This window comes from Rhynchophorus ferrugineus, unplaced genomic scaffold (genome assembly GCF_030347505.1).
Source record: "Rhynchophorus ferrugineus isolate W39M unplaced genomic scaffold, kcgeb_rfMv2 rfM8, whole genome shotgun sequence".
In the NCBI taxonomy this organism is placed as follows: Eukaryota; Metazoa; Arthropoda; class Insecta; order Coleoptera; family Curculionidae; genus Rhynchophorus; species Rhynchophorus ferrugineus.
Genome location: NW_027472587.1, coordinates 17,591,463 through 17,607,722, shown reverse-complemented (window position 1 = coordinate 17,607,722; position 16,260 = coordinate 17,591,463). Strand labels below are relative to the sequence as shown.

Sequence of the window (16,260 nt, the reverse complement as noted above, 5' to 3'; positions counted from 1 at the left end):
ATTGAAACTGAATGAAACAGCAGACACTCTAAAGATATGAACTAAAGATGTACACCAAATCATTCACGAATATTTGGGTATGAGAAAGTTCTGTGCAAAGTGGGTGCCGCGCGAGCTCACTTTTGATCAAAAACAACGGCGAGTTGATGATTAGGAGCAGTGTTTGAAGATGATCAAGCGTAATAAACCCGAGTTTTTGCGCCGATATGTGACAATGGATGAAACATGGCTCCATTATTTTACTCCGAAGTCCAATCGACAGTCATCCGATGACCCCGCTCCAAAGCTTGGGAAAATGCAACAGTTGGCTGGCAGGTTATGGCATCTGTATTTTGGGATGTACATGGAATAATTTTCATTGACTACCTTGAAAAAGGAAGGACCATCAACAGCGACTATTACATAGCGTCATTGGACCGTTTGAAGGACGAAACCTTTCCGCATTTGAAGAAAAAAAACTGCTGCTTCACCAAGACAATGCACCGTGTCACAAGTCATCCACCGTATTCTCCAGATCTAGCCCCCACCAACTATTTCCTGTTCTCAGATCTCAAAAGAATGCTCACTGGGAAGAAATTTCCGTCGAATGAATTGGTGATCGCCGAAACTGAGGCCGATCTTGAAGCAAAGGACCAATCGTTCTAGGAAAATGGTATCGAAAAGTTGGAGGGTCGCTATAATCAGTGTATCACCCTTGAATGGGATTATGTTGGGCTAGCCAGTTTATATAGCACAGTATCACATTTCAATGATATAAAAGTTTTTTTAAAACACTGGGAAATCGATTTGTTATAGACAGTGACTACTATGCTAAACATGCACATTGGGAATCGAGACTGGTTGCAACCAAGGGTAGATAATTGTTTAATGTCATTCAATCATATGGTCGTGAATCTATTTCGACAGGTAAACCTGTATATGTGCCAACATCATTGGAAACATTTTAAGTAATCATATGCAAAATGAAGAAAATCTAGAACGAAATTCAGACCATTCACTAATTGTGCTGACTATAAGGGGATTGGACTGTTTTTGGAGTAATATTAGAACAACTTGGGAGACCGGATACAGAGTGAGGAAGAGCTTGATATTGAAGTGGACAAGTTGATCAAGGAAATAAAGTTGGTTCTGTAATATTTTTAGCTGTTACTCGAGCTTTCGATAAAGTTAGCAGTTTTTGTTTTTCTGCCCACAAATATTGCAAATCAGATCCCTAAAATCACTAAGTAGCATTTTCGTATGCAAGCTGTATTTTGACAGACTTCATTTCCTAACTATATGACCGCATCAGAAATTTCTCGGTGTTATCAGGCATTATCATTTTCCCCAACAAGCGGTCAGTTGTATTTTAATATATCCTGTTAATTAAATATTTTCTACCGCCTGTTTGGAGTTCGAATATTAATTTTATGCCTGTCTCTGGTGTGTTCGACCTAATTATTTTAATTTCGACCTCGGAGGTCTGTCAGGGGTCCACGTATTATAAATTTTCGCGTTTTTTTCGTCGCTGCCTCTGACGCAGAATATAACAATTAATTTAGCGAACTAACAGGAATAACAGTTAAATTTAGATGGTAAAGAATGATCAAGGCAGGGTTAAAAGTGAATAATGGCATATAAAAATGGCGTGACGTTGTCATGAAGATAATATATGACGCATACAATTAAATATGTTGACTTGGTTTAATATTTTTGGTTTTTTGTTGTTGTTTTGTTATGAAAATCCATATACGCAAGTATTATATCGCTCAACGGTATGGATAAATTGATGAATCGGTAATTTTTTAAGAACCTATTCCTAATCATAAAGCTTATTATCACAATTCCTATTTTTTAGTTAATTTTACTGTTTCCTAAAAGATTTTCAAAATTTTTAATTGGATCTCAACAGAAATTAACTTTGAAAACAGCGACATTTCAAAATATAAATATTGCTGATATTGTCGATATATCGAACTAACAATATCGACAAAACATTGTGATAATCTCCCAACAAACTAATCTCTAACCGAAAAGCTCATTTTACCAGTTCGTTTTATTATTTCGTAGAACAAAATGTTCCATTGAATCCCAAAAGAAATTGGTTTCGAAAAAATCGATATGTTTAAATAATAACTATCTCTGAAAAATATCGATATCAATATCGACAAATCGATGTATCGATATTTTTTCAACAAATCTACTCCTAACCGTAAAGCCCATAATTGCGGATTCCGTTTTTCCGGTTACCTTTACTGTTTCGTAAAAGATTTAAAAAATGTTCCACTGAATCCGAACAGAAATGGAACGGTTGGTGACGGGCAGCGCACGTTGTGTAAAATAAAACAGATTTATTTAAGTTCGATTATACGGTAATGACGGTGCACAGGTTTGAGACATGTTGCTAATTAAACAAACGCCATTTCCGCATTCTCTGGCGTGAAACGCTTTCGAGTACGTAGACTATTTAACCGGCAGAGTTGTTCGACGTGCTCTATCATCTCATCCAACGAGATCCGCGTTGCTAATGTACGAGGAACCTTTGAATACGGAGTGAACAGGTTACTTGGTATGGGTGTACTGTTACAAAATAACAGAAATTTCAAAAAATCCATTGCGCATTCACCATTCTGTTGCAAAATTAATATGGTGAAGGTGCCAATATCACTTATAAATTTTAATTGTTTGTTTCTTTAAAACACACACACACACACACACACATATATATATATATATATATATATATATATATATATATATAACGGAATATTTCTTTTTTATTTATGTTTACGCTCTCTGGTGTATTTTTTTCACGGAAGATATTTATTTTCATTATTATGTAGAGGCAGCGAGGAACGATGGAAAAAAGGCGACCTATAACAATTTATTTTTCCGGGATTGTCAGCGGGAACAGGACTAAACCATCTGGGAAATCTTCTCCGTCTTGAGACCCCCTAATTATTTTCTTTTTAGTGTTTTTTCTCCTCTCGGTTCTGCCACCGTTAGGAAATTACATTTTATTTGCGGCACGCCATGAAAATTACCCTTTTTAGCGCGGTTTTAATGGGAAATATTCGTTCTTTTTTCTCTCGGTTATTTGATGTCAGAGTTTTATCGATTTTCGGGCATTCACCATTTTGTTGTAAAATTATTATGGTGGATGCGCCCAAGTTATGTGCGAAATCATTAACAACAATGAATAATTCTGTAGCTTCCATTGTTGGTAAAAGGAAGCATAGAATATCTCGAGTGCGCGCCATGTATTGCCTCGATGAAGAGGTCCACTGCCACTAATATAATAGACCGGAAAATTTATGCGGGTTTTAATAAGATTGTCGTTATAATACCCGTTTGATGCTATCAGGAAGTGCAAACGCCAAACATACGACGATTCTTTGTGTCAGCGAATCATTGTTGTTCATCTTGTCAGATCAAGTGAATGGTCGTCTTAGTTAACCGTATTATATAATTTCGTTTAGTTAAAAACGTCTATAATTCTCCTTCATTTATGATTATTTACATTCTATTAATAATGTTTTGTTTCTTTCACATTTATTTTCGTAATTCTGTTTCTGTTCTTTTGGAGTTGGGAAGGCGATTTTTCAATCCCTGTTAAAACTTGTTTCAGTTTTAGGTTTTTTTGGAGATTCTACTTAATTCTTAATACATAGTAAGCAAGTTTTTTCTTTCTTGCTTCTCTCAATCTAGTTCTCTCATGCCTTTTTGATTTTGTTCGTTAAAAAACTATTGAGAACTGTTATATTGACCGCTCTCTGTTTCTTCATATGATCGGAATGCTTTTATATTCCTTAATTTATCAGTTACATATATTCAGTCCTCCATGTATTTTGTATTAGCTCTGTGCTGTATATTAGTGCTAATAGTGCTGGAGTTAAGTCATCATTTAGTTTTTTATTTTATCCAATTTATTTGGGCGAAAAATTCAGATCATTTACTGAATGCCAATTTTTTCTGAGTATATATATGGAAAAAAGGTGAAAAATTTTCATATGGCAAAATGAGTTGAAACTCTCACATTTCATCAATTTTGGGGTAAAAAAACAGTAAACCCATTATTTCTGCTAAGCGACTAATTGTTTTCAAAATATAATTGAAAATATGTTTTAAAGAATTTTGGGGCTATATTTTATTATGTCTATTTCTTCAAAACATTTTTAAATACCGAAAAGATAATTATACCACGTTATTGGCCATCCCATTTTATATATAACTTGATGTTTGCATCAATCTATCTCAGTTTAAACAAATGTTACGAGGAAATGCTTGAAAATGGGTAAAAATTGCGATTTTTCCTGAGTATATATATGGAAAAAAGGTGAAAAATTTTCATATGGCAAATTGAGTTGAAACTCTCACATTTCATCAATTTTGGTGTAAAAAAACAGTAAACCCATTATTTCTGCTATGCGACTAATTGTTTTCAAAATATAATTGAAAATATGTTTTAAAGAATTTTGGGGCTATATTTTGTTATGTCTATTTCTTCAAAACATTTTTAAATACCGAAAAGATAATTATACCACGTTATTGGCCATCCCATTTTACATATAACTTGATGTTTGCATCAATCTATATCAGTTTAAACAAATGTTACGAGGAAATGCTTGAAAATGGGTAAAAATCGCGATTTTTCCTGAGTATATATATGGAAAAATGGTGAAAAATTTTCATGTGCCAAAATGAGTTGAAACTCTCACATTTCATCAATTTTGGGGTAAAAAAACAGTAAACCCGTTATTTTTGCTATGCGACTAATTGTTTTCAAAATATAATTGAAAATATGTTTTAAAGAATTTTGGGTCTATATTTCATTATGTCTATATCTTCCAAACATTTTTCAATACCGAAAAGATAATTATACCACGTTATTGGCCATCCCATTTTACATATAACTTGATGTTTGCATCAATCTATCTCGTATTAAACAAATGTTACGAGGAAATGTTTGAAAATGGGTAAAAATCGCGATTTTTCCTGAGTATATATATGGAAAAAAGGTGAAAATTTTTCATATGGCAAAATGAGTTGAAACTCTCACATTTCATCAATTTTGGGGTAAAAAAACAGTAAACCCATTATTTTTGCTATGCGACTAATTGTTTTCAAAATATAATTGAAAATATGTTTTAAAGAATTTTGGGTCTATATTTCATTATGTCTATATCTTCAAAATATTTTTCAATACCGAAAAGATAATTATACCACGTTATTGGCCATCCCATTTTACATATAACTTGATGTTTGCATCAATCTATCTCGATTTAAACAAATGTTACGAGGAAATGTTTGAAAATGGGTAAAAATCGCGATTTTTCCTGAGTATATATATGGAAAAAAGGTGAAAAATTTTCATATGGCAAATTGAGTTGAAACTCTCACATTTCATCAATTTTGGGGTAAAAAAACAGTAAACCCATTATTTCTGCTAAGCGACTAATTGTTTTCAAAATATAATTGAAAATATGTTTTAAAGAATTTTGGGGCTATGTTTTATTATGTCTATTTCTTCAAAACATTTTTAAATACCGAAAAGATAATTATACCACGTTATTGGCCATCCCATTTTATATATAACTTGATGTTTGCATCAATCTATCTCAGTTTAAACAAATGTTACGAGGAAATGTTTGAAAATGGGTAAAAATCGCGATTTTTCCTGAGTATATATATGGAAAAATGGTGAAAAATTTTTATATGGCAAAATAAGTTGAAACTCTCACATTTCGTCAATTTGGTGGTAAAAAAACAGTAAACCCATTATTTTTGCTATGCGACTAATTGTTTTCAAAATATAATTGAAAATATGTTTTAAAGAATTTTGGGTCTATATTTCATTATGTCTATATCTTCAAAACATTTTTCAATACCGAAAAGATAATTATACCACGTTATTGGCCATCCCATTTTACATATAACTTGATGTTTGCATCAATCTATCTCAATTTAAACAAATGTTACGAGGAAATATTTGAAAATGGGTAAAAATCGCGATTTTTCCTGAGTATATATATGGAAAAATGGTGAAAAATTTTCATATGGCAAAATGATTTGAAATTCTCACATTTCATCAATTTGGGGGTAAAAAAACAGTAAACCCATTATTTTTGCTATGCGACTAATTGTTTTCAAAATATAATTGAAAATATGTTTTAAAGAATTTTGGGTTTATATTTCATTATGTCTATATCTTCAAAACATTTTTAAATACCGAAAAGATAATTATACCACGTTATTGGCCATCCCATTTTACATATAAATTGATGTTTGCATCAATCTATCTCAGTTTAAACAAATGTTACGAGGAAATGTTTGAAAATGGGTAAAAATCGCGATTTTTCCTGAGTATATATATGGAAAAATGGTGAAAAATTTTCATATGGCAAAATGAATTGAAACTCTCACATTTCAACAATTTTGAGGTAAAAAAACAGTAAACCCATTATTTTTGCTATGCGACTAATTGTTTTCAAAATATAATTGAAAATATGTTTTAAAGAATTTTGGGTCAATATTTAATTATGTCTATTTCTTCAAAACATTTTTAAATACCGAAAAAATAATTATTTCACGTTATTGGCCTTCCTATTTTACATATAACTTGATATTTGCATCAATATATCTCGATTTTAACAAATGTTACGAGGAAATGTTTAAAAATGGGTAAAAATCGCGATTTTTCCTGAGTATATATATATATGGAAAAATGGTGAAAAATTTTTATATGGCAAAATAAGTTGAAATTCTCACATTTCGTCAATTTAGGGGTAAAAAAAACAGTAAACCCATTATTTTTGCTATGCTACTAATTGTTTTCAAAATATAATTGAAAATATGTTTTAAAGAATTTTTAGTCTATATTTCATTATGTCTATATCTTCAAAACATTTTTAAATACCGAAAAGATAATTATACCACGTTATTGGCCATCACATTTTACATATAACTTGATGTTTGCATCAATCTATCTCGATTTAGACAAATGTTACGAGGAAATGTTTGAAAATGGGTAAAAATCGCGATTTTTCCTGAGTATATATATGGAAAAATGGTGAAAAATTTTCATATGGCAAAATGAATTGAAACTCTCACATTTCAACAATTTTGAGGTAAAAAAACAATAAACCCATTATTTTTGCTATGCGACTAACTGTTTTCAAAATATAATTGAAAATATATTTTAAAGAATTTTGGGTCTATATTTCATTATGTCTATATCTTCAAAACATTTTTCAATACCGAAAAGATAATTATACCACGTTATTGGCCATCCCATTTTACATATAACTTGATGTTTGCATCAATCTATCTCGATTTAAACAAATGTTACGAGGAAATATTTGAAAATGGGTAAAAATCGCGATTTTTCCTGAGTATATACATGGAAAAAAGGTGAAAAATTTTCATATGGCAAAATGAGTTGAAACTCTCACATTTCATCAATTTTGGGGTAAAAAAACAGTAAACCCATTATTTTTGCTATGCGACTAATTGTTTTCAAAATATAATTGAAAATATGTTTTAAAGAATTTTGGGTCAATATTTCATTATGTCTATATCTTCAAAACATTTTTAAATACCGAAAAGATAATTATACCACGTTATTGACCATCCCATTTTACATATAACTTGATGTTTGCATCAATCTATCTCGATTTAAACAAATGTTACGAGGAAATGTTTGAAAATGGGTAAAAATCGCGATTTTTCCTGAGTATATATATGGAAAAAAGGTGAAAAATTTTCATGTGGCAAAATGAGTTGAAACTCTCACATTTCATCAATTTTGGGGTAAAAAAACAGTAAACCCACTATTTTTGCTATGCGACTAATTGTTTTCAAAATATAATTGAAAATATGTTTTAATGAATTTAGGGTCAATATTTCATTATGTCTATTTCTTCAAAACTTTTTCAAGCATCGTTTGAAACAATTATGTATATATTTTTAAAACCTCTTTAAATATCAGTAAGCTACACATACCACGTTATTGGTCAATCAATTTCACGTATATCATGCTATATTGTGTTTGAAAAATGTAGAACACTGCATAATCTATGAAGTGCTTACACACATATACTAAGAAATGAATTGTTAATATCAATTACAGTTTAAGAACCTAACCTAACTCCACATTAATACCGAAAGCGGAATATTCATGGCTTTGCTGTACATGTGCAAGGATTATTAAGCTTAGGGTATTGCAAACTATTAAAACCGAATGAAACTGTTGCTATCAGTCAACTGATGGCAAATGAACAAATTGAACGCAGTATTGCTGAAGAAATGGACTACAAATAGTGAAAAACTATGGCAAGGTCATTCTTTTGCATGAAAACTTTGGTATCTGTGATACACTGTTACAGTTTGATCGGGAAGTTTTACCATGCTCAGCGTACTCATCAGATGTAGCATCTTTTGATTAGAAATTTTTATAAATAAATTAAGTCTCTTTCTAGTACTTTCCTACAAAATAGTTGAGAAAATGTTGATGGAAAGGGAAGTTAAATAAAACCCGACAGACAGCAAATATTTTATAATAAATATTACCTTAATATATATCCTCTATAACTATGTAATATAATAATAGATATATAAATTTACAAATTCAAAAATTCCGATCTGTGCATGTTATAATATATAAGTTTTGTGTTTAACATATTCTATGTATTCAATGACAAATATATATGAAGTCAAAAAACATCTAATAGATCGCCTTATTCAATTTCTGGCTTGTGATGAGGGCGAGGGAGACCACGGGACGGGGTATTTCGGATATTATTTAATATTTATTATTGCTATTCAATATACATACACACGTATTGGGAAGAGGGGATTGTAAATTAACACTGGCCTCAGTACTATGCTAAGAGTTTCACCCGATATACCGAACTTTTTATATTGAGACAAATAAAACGATATTATTTATTGGGTTCTACACATATACATGACGGCAAAAATGGAAGATATGATTTGGTTGGTTTTCACTCTGATATAAATCGGTTGCAAATAAACGAAAACGTTTTTATCAAAGGCGGCTTCGGGTTCTCTGCCTTCCCAGCAAGAGAGAGAGAGAGAGAGAGAGAGAAAACAATGAAACGAAAGAATCTCAGTTGGCAGGCTTCTTGTTCCTAACTCCCAATAACATTGACAGATGACTAAAAAAGGCCCCAAATAATTGGTCATTTGTTTTATGTATTTTTTTTAACAAATTAAAGCATTCACAACAAATTACAAACCCTTATGTTTTGTTTGTTGATTGGGTGCGGGTTAAAAATGGGTAGAAAACCTCAAAACTCTACGTGTTTGAACACCAAATTATTGTTATATTAACCATAATCAATTAACGTTTTGTTCTTGAAAGCTGTAATATATATTAGTGTAAAATTCATCAATTTATCTATATAACGTTGATGCTGATGATGATGATCACAAGGCAAAATATTTTTGATATCTTTGAGTATTGATCTTCGGTAAATAATGGTAAGTAATAAATAATTGTTTCAAAAATTGACCGACAAAAACTTATTGAAAACCATTAGTTCTATAGAATAGTCTCATTTAATCAACAAGATTACATACTCAAAATGTTTACAGCGGTGTACATTACAGTAGCAGTCTTCAAAAAGAATGAGGAATGAAGGCAGAGTAAATATTGTGGGTAATCTCAACAAAGGTTTATGAAATACGAAATATACATGGATTGAAATAGGCAAGATTTTTTGGATATTTTTCATCATATTTCTTATGAAAAATAACTTGAAAAGGAATGTTCAATTACATTTTATTAAAAGGGGAAAATAATCGTTTCTAAAATTACGTAATTTTCTTTTTTGTTATCTTTAAATTAGATTAACTTAGAAAAATAGTTTTTTTGACAATATAAATGAAGCAGGTATTCGAAGGCTTCAATATAATGCCCAAAAGGGGTTGTTTCAACTTAAAACAACAATAACATAGTTGGACTTAATAACACTTATTTAATTTGAATAAGATTAAAGGGTTTTCTGGTTTTAGTATAGAGCAATTAGATAATTAAATTGTGTTTGAAAATACAATCTTTCCATACCGAGCTCATATCATATAAAAATGCCTTAAAAATATTATCAAGGTAATAGATTTGCAAATAGGTAAAGAGGTTTTAGTCCCAGTACTAGTAACTAGGTACTCGGTTTCTGCAGAGTCTAGAGAATATTTGCTACAAATATACTCCATAACTGTCAGCAGCTAAAGATTTGTGGATTTTGTGAAAGTAAAAGTATTTCATCAGATTAAAATTGTTGTGAAAAATTTTGATATTCGATTAAACAGTTTAAATACTTTTTATGTTTTTATTTTCATAATAATTTCATATAAATTTGATCTCAGATCAGTAGAATTGCCAAGTAGAATTGTAGATCTGTCATTTTATGAAAAAATAATTTAAAATAGCTAATTTTAAGATGTCATTGTGTAGATTTTAATGAACACAAAGGCTAAAACTTTGTATTTTGATTCTCAGATTCTTCCTACCCCTAGATTATTTTTTATTCTAACAAAAATGATGGCCAGTTAACAATAATTTGGTGTCGGTTAAAAAATTGATTGTCTTTTTTGGAGTTGAATCGATTGAACAAATCTAGGATTCTATGTAATAAAAGACGGTCTTCTACCACATTCTAAACGCCCCTATTTGGATGACGCTAACAATCATCGAACTCTCGCGTCAACGTTTTTTTGATTTGTCTTATCTTAGTTTCGCTTACTAACTAAAGGTAACATTTTGATCAAAAATTAAACAGCTCACGTTGGAAACTCAGTACTGCGGTGAGGCGACGACGCAAACATCAATTCCTCTGGGTTTTCTTGTGCCTTTATACAACGATACGAGCGCCGTCATCGCCTCTATCCGATTCTCATCATTTACATCGCTATCGACTCGAAACAGTTTTAACAAAAATAACTACTCCTATACTATTTCTGTAATAATACTGGTTGATAAATTAAATGCTTCCACATCGCCGATCGACTTGGTTTAACATCAGGTGTTGATGGTGGACGAAGATTGATCGGCTTTGTATACTGACATCTAAAAAATGTATACACTATATCTCATTTTGTTAAAGCTTGACCTTGCTAGTACCAACACTTCTTGATATATGTTAGTACTGTAGTCTAATATACAATATAGAGAGTTATATCTAAAAACATGGACCCAAGTTGATATTTTTTTTGTATTTTTTTTAGTTTTCATCGAACATTTAACATTAAAAGTACAAGATGTCTTAAGATTTTTTTTAAAAAGGACATTATTATTATGATTTTTGAATCATTGGTGTTTTCGACAATATATTTTGTATTTGCTCCTGCGGAGGGTACGGGACGAACTAACTGACTAGGAACGGTTAGTTGGTGAATGTAAAATACTGTTAAAATGAAACGGTCCGAAACGAAGGCGTTCTTTTGTTTTTATTCATTACCACGAGTCAACTTATGTAAAAGTAAAAAAATATCCTAAACTAAAACTCTTAACATTACGAACTATTTGGATTTCCTTTTTGGGGATACGACCTAAATAACACCCTGTCGGTTTATTTTAGATGATCTGAGTGTTAAGCGTGATATTTTAAGCGTATTTATTACCAATTTTTTGTCTTTTCAATGGATCAGCGCTCGACGTGTATACGTTTTCTTTACGGTAAAAAGAAATCGCATGTCGGGCGAATATAACGAGGCCGAGGTAAGACCATCAACGATCGAGATCTTAGGTTATGGCAAACGTCTTCTACTTCTTTCTACCCCGTTGATCCTCGGTTTGATAAAATAACTGTCGGGCTATCGTCGATCATTGTTTTCCATTAAACTAAAACTAGTAGGTGAGGAACTCGGGACATGGGTACTGATCAGAAGGCATTCTTAGAGCACGTGGAGGTTCTCGCATGACTTCGACTTGCTATCTCTAGCCCACACCTTTCCCAGGAGACTTCGAACCTTCAAGCTGGCTGACGTTCGACTACCTGTAACACATAACAAAATTTAAAGGTTGGAATGTTTGATCTAAGCTATTATGTTGGTAAAGGAGTAATTTCAACAATAATCATGGTTGTTAAATATTAAATTCATCCAATAATCCAAGTCAAATTTCCCAAATTGGGGACAACATTTACTGATTTCCCACAAATTTATATATATATATATATATATATATATATATATATATATATATATATATATATATATATATATATATATTAATCTTTCTTAAGTATAGATAAATTTAATTACGTTAGAACAATAGTTTTGAGGGAAATTTTTGGGAAATCAGTAAATGAAAAAATTAAATTGTTATCATTCAAATGAATTTACGAATATTAGGCTTGACCACAATTATATTAACGCTTTACTAAATTTCTTTCATATCGATTGACTAATTACCAGGAAATGAAGCATAGTAAAATATTTAAAAAAGTGTTTTATGACAAATTTTCTGTTAACAATAACTCATCGGAGATAGGATAGCCCATATCAGCAATTTGCCATGAAAAAAGATGATGCATCATTTATCTTGTGAATATATTTTTGCATGTTGGTTCGCAATAGGCGTGGGGAAAAAATATCAAGAAATTAAGTATATTTGTACCTTATAATGGTAACTTCAGCTTAAGATCAATAGAACACAGATAAAAATTCGTAGATTTTATTCAATTTTATTGAATACCAAGATACCATTACAGAGGGCAACAGTTTTAACAGGGTTTGGACTTTAAAATTTGTCTCAAACAATTTATCCCAGGTCGAACCATTAGGAAGCAATCAGTCAAAATTAAGAATTTATCGGTGATTTTTATATTAAAATTAGTTTTATTTGGCTTTATATCCACAATGTAGGCAACCAGATATACACGCAAATAGAATGATGTTTACCTCTGTACTTCTTCGGCGAATTCTGGACGCTGCCGCTAGTAGGCGTCGCGGTGCCCGACGCCGGTGACTTGTTCCTGTTGAGGTTCTTCTTGGAGGAGCTGCGTTTGCGGAACAGGTCGCGCGACCTCTCGGGATTCTCCAGCTTCAGGCGGATCTGCGTCAAGATGCCGACCAGCAGCTCGTCGACGTTATGATTGATGCCGACAGATGTCTCTATGTACTTGCAGTCGAACGCGGTGGCCATTGATTTTCCCTCTGCGACGAAGAGAATAAATTTCCTTAATAATATTTGCGGGTAGCGGGAAAATGTTGTCGATGGAAAGTCCTTGGACGGTTTTATTTTTGTTTTATTATTTTTTTTTGGATGGTCTGGATGGTAATTTATGTTTCTTTGAGTAAAAAAATCGCCTAATATTTCTTATTTATTGGTGACTATAAAGGTATATCGAAAAGTGAATAAGTACTTTCCATTGTTGGTAAACTGATTAAAAAATTGTATAAAATTATTGATATAACTTTGTCAATTGGGAATATTCAGGAATACCGGACCAGATTCTTCGAAAATACGTATTGTAAGGCAGTTAATATTATTGGTGTCTGATGTCGCGATATATTATTGGACTTCTTAATGCTTAAAATGGATGAAAATGATCAGCACGACGACAAGATGTATCATATGCCATAGAGTCCATGAAAAATTATTTTATGGAACATTTCCTCAAAATTATTCGGATAATTAACGGGAATTCTCCACAATTTGGGAACGCTCATTTAGCTGAGAATTTGTCTTCTAGATTACGTGATTACAAGTACTTGGTTTATTATGATCAAGTCTACAACCATCAGTATATTGATGGATGGGGTTCATTCATCATTCATGCATCAAAGAAGTACACTTTACGCAAAATCATCGATAAAATATTCTAAAAAGTGTTTTCTATTTTCTCGTAAGATTCTCTATGCCTGATATGCTATCAAAAACAAAACAACAAACAATAAAAGTTTAATACGGTTAGTTCTTTATTAGATTACTATTTACCTTTTACTATTCATAAAATTCAGGTAAATGTATTTTATCCAATCCTTCTACCCTTCATTAATATTGTTGTAAATATTTAACGATGGGATATGAACCTGAACAAATGGTTTTAATTTTAAACAAATACATATAGCACATATATTAACGGCTAATATTGAACTCTACCTTCTCTTCCTTGGGGAATAAGGCCCCAAATATATCAAATGTATATTATTTATTTGATTAGTATTGTCCGCTTGGTTAATTTTTTATTATTACTGTAAATTGAATATATTTATTTATTTGTTTTTTAAAATATATTTTAAAGTTTCCTTTTACCAATTATGGTTTATCTGGACTGGACCTACTATATAACGTGGGCTCGGACACCGACAGAAGAGATCCGGTCTTACCCAGCCTGGTTACTGGGGTGACTGGGATCATTTTCCTTCTCGGATTTTACACTCTTGCCTAAAGCATTCACAAATTTTAAACAATCACAAACATAAATTTACGACCATGCCCCAGCAGGATTCGAATCACTGCGCCACCAAGCCGGCTATATTTATTTTGTTTTTCATTATATCCGTGTTTGTATACCAGGTATGTCGGTAATTTCTCTAGCTCTAAGTAAGCAATGTTATGATTTGATGTAATGTTTTGGAAAAGTCTGGCTTTGTGCCTGAAAACGTGTATTTCCAACTCATCTCATCAAAAGAAAAAAGCCACTGAAGGTCATAGTTTACTGATAAAGCTTGCTCCAACTATAGGACCATATGAAATGTGGTTACGACAAAAGTTTGAAACAAAGGACGTGCTGGTAGGCCGGAAATATTTGAAGATGTGGATTTAGAGAAGTTATGGGACGAAGAACCTACACAAACTCAAAATTAATTGGCAGATAAGTACCACAAAATGTATGGAATGATTTGGCCAATATTTTGAGTAAACAAAATGTAACTATACATTGTAAATATCGGGTTTTCTTTTGCGAAAAAACAGAAAAGGATTACGGCCACTTTAGAAGAGTGAGGAGGAGGTTTTCGGTGTCTGATTTTCGTTTTTTTGCTTTCTAGTAACATCACTTCTGTTTATCTACATGTTTATTAAAATGAAAATAAGCTTCATCCAAGAATAAGACACCTTTCAAAGTCAAAAAGCTTACTTGACGAACTCAACCCTTCGGCTAGCATCCTGGGGCTTCAATACTTGTGCAAATCGATTTTGTAGCTGTGAACTTTTAGGTTTTTGTATAAAATATATCAAGAACTGAGTGATTGACCACCTCTATGTTTTGTACTACATTTGATGACTGGACTTTGGATCTTTTCAGTTTTTTTTCTTTTCTAAACTTTTTAATCCAATTTGCAATGACCAGGGTGCTTGGCGCACGTTCACTCTTTTTCCAAGAGCCAGGCTACCGATTAACAAATATAACATTTATTTTAAGAAGCCTTCATTATTGGTTTCAACAGGTGTCACACTATTCTGGTCCGATATTTATTCACGACAAATTCCACCCAAAATCCCACTTGATTTGAAAAAGCTCGATTATCCCATCCATTCAGAACTTGTTTCATTTTAACCCCAAAACCATTGTATATTCCAAAAATACCACATCGTTACATCCAATGATAAAACAATTTCTAAATCAGTAGATTAATTTCGAAGTCGTCAAATTTTTTTTGGCCCTCGCACTGCTGCTACGAAATCCAATTAAAAAATAACACCCCCGCAATCGCGTTCCGCCGTCGCCCTCCTCCCCGACCCATTCTAATTGATATTTAATGTTTTTTTTTGTACATGTATGTGTCACGGTATTTGTCCAATACATTGTTAAATCGAGACCTAAATTAAATTGTTTTCGAACTATGTTATAACGGTGAAGTAAGCGAAAGGTGAAGAGAAGGGGTTGTGGTGTTCAGGCGAGAGAATAGAGGGTTATGATAGATATCATGAGAACTGACTACCAAATATTGTGTGATTTGGCAGCGGTTTTGTAGAATTGACCAAGGATTATTACTATGAGTAATATAGGGTGCCGCAAAAGTCCCGCTACCATTTTGATTGCACGCCATCTTGGTTATGTGACGTTTAGCTCACTTTCGCTTTAACCACTGTGTTGAATAAACGTCAACATTTTGTTATAGAGACGAGTTGAGTAAAGTAGTGCAATCCTAAGGCTGTCTGGTGAAATTGAAGATATATCGTCTAATACTGATAATGAGCGACAAAGCCCGGTCGGTTTTTGGGGAATACAGAATGCTTAATTAATGCGTAAAATATCATTACATCCACTAAAAACAACTATATGGTGTAGTATTCATGCTGGAAGCATCATT

The 16,260-nt window shown here is 32.1% G+C and overlaps 1 protein-coding gene across 1 annotated transcript in view; it reads right to left on the bottom strand.

The window, feature by feature from the left end:
- Positions 1 to 11,429: 11,429 nt before the first annotated feature.
- The window catches only part of LOC143200771 (uncharacterized), a 183,759-nt gene continuing 178,928 nt past the window's right edge, over positions 11,430 to 16,260 (bottom strand). The window contains exons 13-14 of the mRNA XM_076411393.1: positions 12,901 to 13,155; positions 11,430 to 11,993 (exon numbers count right to left, since the gene is read on the bottom strand). Of these exons, the coding sequence (XP_076267508.1) occupies positions 11,893 to 11,993; positions 12,901 to 13,155 (356 nt within the window). The 3' untranslated portion in view covers positions 11,430 to 11,892. The remainder of the gene's footprint in view (positions 11,994 to 12,900; positions 13,156 to 16,260) is intronic.